This window comes from Solanum stenotomum, chromosome 12, assembly GCF_019186545.1.
Source record: "Solanum stenotomum isolate F172 chromosome 12, ASM1918654v1, whole genome shotgun sequence".
NCBI lineage: Eukaryota > Viridiplantae > Streptophyta > Magnoliopsida > Solanales > Solanaceae > Solanum > Solanum stenotomum.
In genome coordinates, this window is record NC_064293.1 from 33,836,054 (window position 1) to 33,845,064 (window position 9,011).

A 9,011-nucleotide genomic window follows, 5' to 3' on the forward strand; every position below is an offset into this window, starting at 1 on the left:
TCCACTGTAAAGGCTCCTGGAGCTTTAGATAATCCAACCCTGACAAGCAATATCTCTCTGAATGCTTCGATCGTGGCTTCACTTCTGATTTCTTCTCGCCTTCCATCAAGGCTTCATGTCTTTGCTATTGTGCTATTTTCCTTGCAAGTTTTCCTCTTTGCTCCTTTAGTCACATATTGTGTGAAGAAGCGCTCTTTCAAGTTACATATTTGTTTCTCCCTTCAGTTATTGGTTCTGACACTAGTCTTCACTTACCAGTTGCATAAGCTGCTTTTCATTGTGCTTTTGGGCATCTTTGTCTTTGTTAATTTGGTTTGTCCTTACTGGCTGATAAGGATTCAAGAGTACAAGTTTGAGATTAATGGCCCTTGGGATGAGGCTAAGCTCTGTTTTAACATTACAGAATGAGCAGGTTATATCTTAAGCATCTCCTTTCGTTAAAGCTTTTAGTCTCTTTTAAATTATTGATTTAACTAGTCATGTAGCTATGCTAAGTGAATTATTTGTTTGATAGATTTGTGGATGGATGAATGTGATTCATGAAGAGCAACATTTGAGTTACACAATCAATTTTGACCACTCTTTGTATTCTTAGTGCCCAGCTAAAGTAATACTGATTTGCTTCCTGAAGAAGACGGACTGTATCTATATTAGGAAGTCCATTACACATGTATAAATATACTTAATTGTGAACTCAGTAATTAAAATGAGGCTCGGTGACAAATTCAGAACTCATGAACTTTGAATTCTGTCCGTTTAGTTTATTCTTTCCTTGTAGAAGATTTGACACAATAATAGTAAACACTATCACTAGATACCCTTTTTATCATTCTGTTGACTGTAAAGTAAAGTTTTACATCTCTATGGACTATACACTCCTGCATCTGGTGAACTGTATCTATGGTGTTCTTTTAACACTTCCCACAAACTAATTGAAGGACCAAATAAGTTGTCCTTATTCTCTTTTGGTCTTTACCTGAATAGAGAATAGTTGTATTGTAGCTTAAGATCACTAAATATCAACCTTATTAACTTTATGATATAAAATCTCTTTCCAGAATTTTATGCACTTTTTTCTTTCCTCTAATTCAGAAATTTCAGGTCCGAATGATACTCAGCGAGAAGCATAACCTCTTTAGTGCATGAGTTTATTGGTGCAAATTCAAATTTAGTATCATGATTTTACATATTCAGGGCTTCATTTAAAAATTTGATCAAGTAGGGAGGAATTCTATCGGTCCAGCTATAGCCTTCCGTGATAATATCGTCTTATTTGTGAGATTCACGGACTAGGCTAATTATAACTACTACAGTATATGGTTTTATAGGTAAATTCGTGTAATTATTTAGGAATTGACCACCTGAACATATTATACTTTAATTTTGTTTTTTGACATGTTTAACAGGAGAGCAACTTGATTTTTGATTGAGTCCATTATTGCAAGTTGCAAGTTGACAGATGCTAAAGTGCAAAAAGCTCAATATTTTACAGTTTTCTCTCTCTAAAATCATGGAATCATATTACAAAGAAATGACATAAGTTGATATAATAAAATAATATATGGTCAAATTCTTGTGAAACTAAAAGTTGTTGCGAAAAAAATTAATTATTTATGGAGAACATAAATCAACTTGAGGTGTGTCAAAGAATAGTCTTTGATGATATTTCGTCTACATAGTGATGGTCTAAATTTGACATAATCCTTAAGATTCAACCAGCTCTTTTCGTTAGCTAATGAATCATATCATAATTAAGTCTAAATTTGACATATTCTTCAAGATTCAACCAACTCTTTTCGTTAGCTAATGAATCATATCTTAATTAACGACAAACGACTAGTATATTCTTCTTCCAATAAAAATTATATACATAGTTTATCTATTGAAATTATGTGCCACCCCATTTTGCCAATAATGACATACAAGCAGCTCCCAAGACAAGTGATACATTTGCACTTATTTGGAGTTTGAAACTAGTGTGTAATTTAGGGTCCATAAAATCAGTTGCAAGAAGATCCACAAGTGCCATGTAAATAAGAATTCCAGCTGATGCTGAATTAAGAACTCCTTGTACAATTAGTGCTGTTGAGCTTTGCTCATTGTAACCTTTTGATATCATCATTCCAATAGCTATTCCACTTGGAGTAGTAACAGTAAAGAACAATACCATAATTATAATTGTTCTTGCCTTATACTTTGCCTGCACATGCACATATATCAGGTACAGTACAACCAGAACTCTCAAAAAGTGAAATATAACAACTAATTTAAAACGGACAAAAGAATTCACTAATTTTACCTGGGAAATACAGCCACCGAGTCCCATGCCTTCAAAAAATTGATGAAAACTCAAAGCTATTATTAGAGGTTTAATTGTTTTGGGGTTTTCTGTAGTTCCAAGGGAAATCCCAATAATCACAGAATGAACCAAAATTCCCAATTCCAAAACCTGCAAAATTTGAAGAATTATTAATTTCAGAATATTAGTATGTCAAATATTTTGCACAGTTTTCTTTGGTTAGAGAATACTTGTGGTAAAATATGTTTTTTATTAATAAGTTTCTATTTTTCTCCTAATTCAATTGAAGGTTTTGCAACATAAAACTAGCTATGATTAGGATAAATTTGTAAGGTTGTTTATGTAATTAACCTTAAATCTGTTGAATCAGAACAAATGGAGTTGAATTATTAACTCTATGACATGACAAAAAAAATAATACAGAATAATTGACAACACAAAAAGATTAGGCATTTTTATAATATAAAAAGACAAATATACCGACACAAGAATATGCTCAAATTATATTCTATGATTTTTGTTCTTGCGAAATCTCTCAAACTATTTTTGTTTTAGAAAAGAAACCAATAAAAAAAAAAGAAGCAAAATAAGATGAAGAAAATTAAGGAAAAATAGATCAAGGAAATATTAAGGAAAACTTTAATTTTTTCTTTGTTTTCTTTCATCTCTTTCATGTAGTTATAAAAACCCCACCAGACATCAGTAGAGTAGCATTTTCTTTCCCTTTTTGATATTAAAATAAAATTATTATTAATGTAAATGAGTGTGCATCTGATCCTTAAAATAATTTAGTTTTGAAGGATTCGATATGAGCGCAATAATATTTTTAGAGAGTTCAAACAACACACTATATAAAAATGATCTTTAATGACAATTAATTAACGACAATAACTTAATTGCTGCTAAAAACATATTTTTAGCGACATTTAACACTCTTTGTAAATGTCTCTAAAGTCTGTAGCGACATCCAATGACAATTAACTAATGCTGATAAAGACTTTTATCACTCTTTATTATCGGCTTACCGCTAAGAGTTGTTTTTGTTGTAGTGACATAGCAATCAACATAAGACATGGTTCCTCCAAATTTGTTCATTTATGAAGGATCCGACACACACTATTAAAATATTACTATTTCCCGCTGAAATTATCCATTGAAAAATGTCCAGTGGTTATTTTCAACAGATATTTTGTTTGAATCAACGAGAAGAGAAAAAAGAGTAATATTTTCATACTGAAAAAATAGTAAATTTCTCCCTATTTCAGTGAGAATCTGTTTTATTACCCACCATGCATTTTCTCACTGAGCTAATTCAGTAGAAAATGAGTGGAGAATCATGTTTATAACACAAATTTTCTACTTATTCATGATTATTAAAAAAACCCATTTCGTACAAATAAAAAATAAATATACTATTAGATCAGTCAAAAGATATTTACCTGTGATATTAACCTATGTCTCAAAAGACTTGAAGAATCAGATCTTTCTAGCAAAATTTGTGGACCATGAGCAATATGCTCATCTTGTCCTTGTTCATCATCATCTCCAATATAGACTGGCTGAGATTTTCTCAATTCAGCTCTTCTATGATAACCAGTTGCAAATGACTCCATCATCAAAGTAAATATAGCAGACATCATTGCAACAAATCCAGCAAATGGAAAACTCCCCCATAAATTTTCACTAAGACAAGGACTAGTTAAGCTCTCAAATGCATCAGGAAGAATGTGTATAAACCCCGTGGCTAAGATCACTCCCGCCGCGAACGCCTTTATCAAGAATTGAAGGGATGAATAGTCATTTTTTTGCAATGATTTGAAGTTTTTTAAGAGGATTGGGAGGATGACTCCAAGTGCACTTGAACAAAGGATTGAAGATATGGCTACTAGTTTGTAGGATAAGGCTTTGTGTTTAGTTTGATGATTATATTTGTTGTCTTGAGGTTCACATGTACAATTTGCTAAGATTAGGGTTGGTTGTACAAGGATTGATAGGGTTGTGATTTTGAGGAGTAGAAATAATTGAGGACTCATTATTGTTTAGTTTTGTTTGTTTTTATGGAGAAGAAGAATAAGTGGTGAAGCTTTTAATTTATAATATATGGAGTTTGGACAAGTTGCAATATTCAAGATGTGTGATAGATAGATAATTGGAATTTTGTGTTTTTTTGGTGAATAATTTGAAAGCTAGATCCATTAATTAATTCGAAAGGTTTATTACCAATTTGAAAGAATTGATCATCATTTAGTACCTAAAAATAGTAATTTGCCCCCATGTGAAAGATTCAATACTTATTTGTATCGGATATTTTACACCAATTAATAAAAGTAACACACGTTATTTTGTTATATTGTCCTTCACATACATAGAATTTCAGGGAAAATTGTCAAAAATACCCATTAACTTTGTTTTATTGGTCGACTATACACTTACCGTTAAAATGAAGTTATTCTTACCCCTGCCGTTACTATACTTATCACTTGTACCCTTCAAACTAACGGTTTTCCCCAAATCGATCTCAAATTCCCATTTTTAACCTGAATTACCCACTTATTTTTAACGATAAAAACATAGTCAACCAATAAAACAAAGTTGAGGGTCATAGTTTGCAAAGTAGTGTATCAACTTATTCCAATAGTAAGTGAATTAATTGGGTCCAAAATTATGCAGATTTTAGGACATTTTCATGTCCCAAATTAATATTAATTTTAAAGTGTACATTATCATACTATGATAAATATGTTTATGTGTTTTAAGTTTTTTTTTTCATCGTAATTAAAAGTATAGTGGAATTTCTAGACGATGGCATGATGCATGCCATCATCAACGACAATATATAACCAACACAACATAGAGTGAAAGAGAGTGTTTCCTCATAGACGAATTCAAAATTCAAAACTTTTTCTAACCACAATTCGTTCGGTTTATTGATACGAAATGTATCATTTGAAATTACACTTAGTGAGTATTTTAATATATTCCTGTCCCTGTACTCACAAATTGCTGGCTCCAAAGATATATGTTTACTGAAATTATATTCCTCTAGACTAATTAATGTTAAAAAAAAAGGATTATCCTCTAATGAAAAGAGCTAACGACGATTACTTCTATGTTGTATATATTGTCAAAATTTATATGCTCCTTAACAATGTTAACATAGGAAACTCCATTCGAGGAAGAGAAGTACTTTAAATAATTTAATATGTCCTTTCGTGATATAATTACTCCTAACACTTCAAACAATATTACCTTCAATTTGGTTGGTCATATAAGAAAAAATGTGTTTCATCATATAAGTCGTGTAATCTTTGATTAGTGGTATTAAATAATATTCACATTAAGTTATGTGAAATTAGTTATCTAGTATTACATATGATATAAAATGTGATCGGTTATAGCGTCAGGTTCAATTAAACTAGTTTTTGTTTGCGTTTCCAATGTCATATTTTTTTAGGTCATTATTATTTTTGTTTTGATCCCCGCTTTTTTTCTTGTGGGTAAGTTTTCTTCTCCTCTATACTCCACAAGTTATTTCCAACGTGTCTGGATGCCATATACTTCAATTATTTGATGGGAATGTCCTTTTGTCATAGTGTTAGGACTAGCTAAGGTCAACATCTATGCATGTTATGAAAACTTAATTCGATAAGAAAGCGTCAATGAAATAATTATGGATCTATCTCTATAGAGTATAGTTTGCATTTTAGTTTGAGAAAAACACTTTATAAACTATTTTGCTTCCAATTTCTTGTTTGTCATAATTACCAAGGTGACATAGTTATATTGGATGGCGTAAGCAATTGATAGTGATAATCAATAATGTACCAATTTAGATGGCGTAAGCACTTGATAGTGTAAACTGTAAAGTATTGGTGGAAGAGGCACATATCTATATTATAGCTTATGAAATGTCAAAAAATACTAATTTCTCAGGAAAAATATTTATGTGAGAGCATGAAGGTGTTTGATAACAATAAAAAAAATATTTAGTGTAATAGTATAGCAGTAGCAACACAAGGAAAAAATTCCCCAAAAAATGTGTTTCAAATTTTTTAATAAAGACACGAGGACAAGACACCACTAGTATAAAAATCCATATTTATCAAATTAAAATCTTATTTTATGTAATTCAACTCTTAAAATTACTTTTTGAAAATGTTGGATCACACAAATTAGTCACTAACAAAAACATTTTTCAAATGATTTAGTCAAACACAAACTGATATAGTGTATAGTGGTAGAAGAGATGAAGTAAACAACCTAAAAATAAAGATTTGAGCATCACTAGATGCAACACCAAGGTGATCAATGTTTTATCAAATGTCTAAACCTTGATGAATCAAGTTACTTACTTGTGACGATGAAAAAAACAAAACATTTGACATCCGAGAATGCACTTTCGTATTTCTAGTATAACAACATAGCCAATATAATCCCAGAATGTGGAATATGAGAAGGATCAAGTGTACGGATCTACCTTGTTAAATCCCCCTCGATAGACCCTCTGCTCAAAGAGTACTTTGGTGTGAGGAATAATAATATATAGTCCTGGGATAAAAGTTTGGTGTCTTGTTTGGTTGACATGTTTGGGATAACTTATCCCACCATTTATACCATAGTGATGGGATAAGTTATCCGGGTGGGATAACTAATTCCCAACCAAACGACTTACTTTTTATCTGCACTAAAGCAGCTCTCAGCTTAATGCTGCTTTTAGATGAAGTTACTCTGTTATATGCCACACAGTTGTAACATAAAAATTAAAACCAAGGTTTGTTTCAGAGTGGCAGTTACTGTCTAATAAAAAACATGAAATTAGATGGACAATAATGTATCAGAAGTTGTTGTGAGCAAAATATAAACATCATGAGATTAACGAAGGCACATATCGTTAACACGATGGAACCATATTTAAAGATGAGTTATGAAGTTCTAATACAAGCAACCAAAATTATTGACCTAGAAAATAAAGAGCATTATTGTGCACTACCTACTGTTGGCCAGCAGCTAATCAAACAGAGAAAAGACTGCAGATATGTATTCATGGATCAGCCTTGGTCCTCTTTGATGGTGCTTCATCGCACACCTCGTCTTTAAAACCAAATGATTTTCCAGTTTTACCCATGAACCACCTATACAAAAACATGAACAAAGAGTTGTTATAACAAACCAAAAGAAAAGGATTAAAGAAAATTACAATGTGTGATATCAATACCTTCCCCAGCTGACTCTCTCGGATACTTCTGTTTCTTTCCCTTGACACTCAATCTCAACTAATGTCCAATCATCATCAGAACCAACAGAGTCCTTCCTCGAGATGCCATTGTTATCATCTGGTAAAGAACTTTCTGATGCAGCATCTGTAACACCAGTTGGCTGGATACTGTAATCCATTCCTCCTGCAGTTGGTCCAGATTGCTCTCCATGCTCCTTCACTTGCAGTAAGGGACTATTTTCATCATTCAATAGCATAGCCAACGGCTTTTCTTCTGCACTGTCCTCTGTGATAGAGGTTTCCATATCACCCTCCTTTATCTCAAGCAACATCATCTTATCTGCAAGTTTTCTTGATGAATTGTCCTCCTCAAATACCTTGTTTTCTTCAGGTTTGGTTTGCTCAACTGGTCCTCCATTATCCACTCTACCGTCAGTAGGAGTTTTTGCACCACGGAGTAATTCTTCTGACAAATAAGAATTATCATCCATCGACCTAATTTTGGCTAACTCAGAAAATGATACAGCATTTGCAGTTTTTGCACTGCCACATGTTTCCAAAGACAACATCTGAAATTGCATAGGTAAAGTTGACTGTTGAGCTGCAAACCTTTCTGCTTTCACAAAATTCCCCTGTTCAAGCAGGTTGGTTAAAGCATTGTCTACATATGCAACTTCAAACATTTTGGAACGTGAAAGAACCTCTATCTCCCCAGACTCCCCAAATATACAGCCAACAACAAGTGGGCACCAGTTTGCTTCAGACTTCGTCGCAGTATTCACCTGCCTCAAAGTCTTTTTTAACCAATCTACACATCGCTCTCCTCGTTTCTTCAGTTGGACAGAAACAGTTAGCTTTGCAATCTTTGTCATACAAATTCCAATTGTACGAAGCCTGAAGAAACTTTCCTTGGTGCAAAGAAATTCTATTCCAGTGTCCGTAAAAACAGCTGTGGTATCCAGAAACTCACCATCCAGCAACCACACTAAGAAGCTACGAGACATATCTTCAACTGGTGCCACTGATGGAGTAGTAATCACCAAAACATCTGCTTTTCCCCATTTCTCTTCTTTGTATTTCCTCCAGCTGGAATAGAAGGCTGTTAATCTTTCTGTAAGTTGCTTGACATCTTTTGTGCCTTTGTTCTCCTCCATTACCAATTGAGGCTGATTGTTCCTGCCTCGCTTCTCTCCAATCTTACACTGCTCTCCAAACTTAAACAGCTGATCGCCTTTCTTTCCTTCTCCAAAGGTCTTTGATTTGCCGTCTTTAGCATCCAATTTAGTTGACCCAAACTTAAACAGATCATCAACAGGTCTGCTTATTTTCTTTAACTTGTCATTTTTACCATCCAAAATATTTGACCTGGACTTAAATACCTGATCACCATTTTTGTTTCCTGCCTTGTGATTGTCTTCTTTACCATCATCAAAACAATTTCCTCCAAACATCGACACCACCTGATCACGAGACATGTTTGCTACCTTAAACTTATCC

The 9,011-nt window shown here is 33.0% G+C and overlaps 3 protein-coding genes across 4 annotated transcripts in view; 1 reads left to right on the top strand and 2 right to left on the bottom strand.

The window, feature by feature from the left end:
* Nucleotides 1-812, top strand: part of LOC125848509 (phosphatidylinositol N-acetylglucosaminyltransferase subunit C) — a 15,215-nt gene extending 14,403 nt beyond the window's left edge. Inside the window, exon 6 of one of the 2 annotated variants that reach the window (XM_049528391.1) lies at nt 559-812. The gene's annotated coding sequence lies outside the window, so the exon portion shown is untranslated. Of the gene's footprint in view, nt 1-514 lie in introns of both variants that reach the window. The other variant, XM_049528388.1, reaches the window with a different exon arrangement.
* Nucleotides 813-1,822: 1,010 nt separating this feature from the next.
* On the bottom strand, nt 1,823-4,365 carry LOC125849205 (zinc transporter 3-like). Its single transcript, XM_049529246.1, has 3 exons — nt 3,739-4,365; nt 2,300-2,449; nt 1,823-2,200 (listed from the first exon to the last, which is right to left on the bottom strand). Exons 1-3 carry the CDS (start codon nt 4,330-4,332, stop codon nt 1,889-1,891), a joined length of 1,056 nt encoding a protein of 351 aa, XP_049385203.1. The 5' UTR covers nt 4,333-4,365; the 3' UTR covers nt 1,823-1,888.
* A 2,806-nt stretch (nt 4,366-7,171) lies between these two features.
* LOC125848579 (uncharacterized) lies at nt 7,172-9,005 on the bottom strand. The gene is made up of 2 exons (XM_049528461.1): nt 7,515-9,005; nt 7,172-7,431 (listed from the first exon to the last, which is right to left on the bottom strand). Exons 1-2 carry the CDS (start codon nt 8,987-8,989, stop codon nt 7,341-7,343), a joined length of 1,566 nt encoding a protein of 521 aa, XP_049384418.1. The 5' UTR covers nt 8,990-9,005; the 3' UTR covers nt 7,172-7,340.
* Between the last annotated feature and the right edge of the window lie 6 nt (nt 9,006-9,011).

Coding starts and splice junctions, on each gene's coding strand:
- LOC125849205 (XM_049529246.1), bottom strand. CDS start 4,332: ATGAGTCCTCAATTATTTCTACTCCTCAAAATCACAACCCTATCAATC. Junction 2,450..3,738: donor GACATAGGTTAATATCACAG/GTAAATATCTTT, acceptor CAAATTTTGCAG/GTTTTGGAATTGGGAATTTT. Junction 2,201..2,299: donor TCGGTGGCTGTATTTCCCAG/GTAAAATTAGTG, acceptor GTGCATGTGCAG/GCAAAGTATAAGGCAAGAAC.
- LOC125848579 (XM_049528461.1), bottom strand. CDS start 8,989: ATGTCTCGTGATCAGGTGGTGTCGATGTTTGGAGGAAATTGTTTTGAT. Junction 7,432..7,514: donor GAGAGAGTCAGCTGGGGAAG/GTATTGATATCA, acceptor GTTTTTGTATAG/GTGGTTCATGGGTAAAACTG.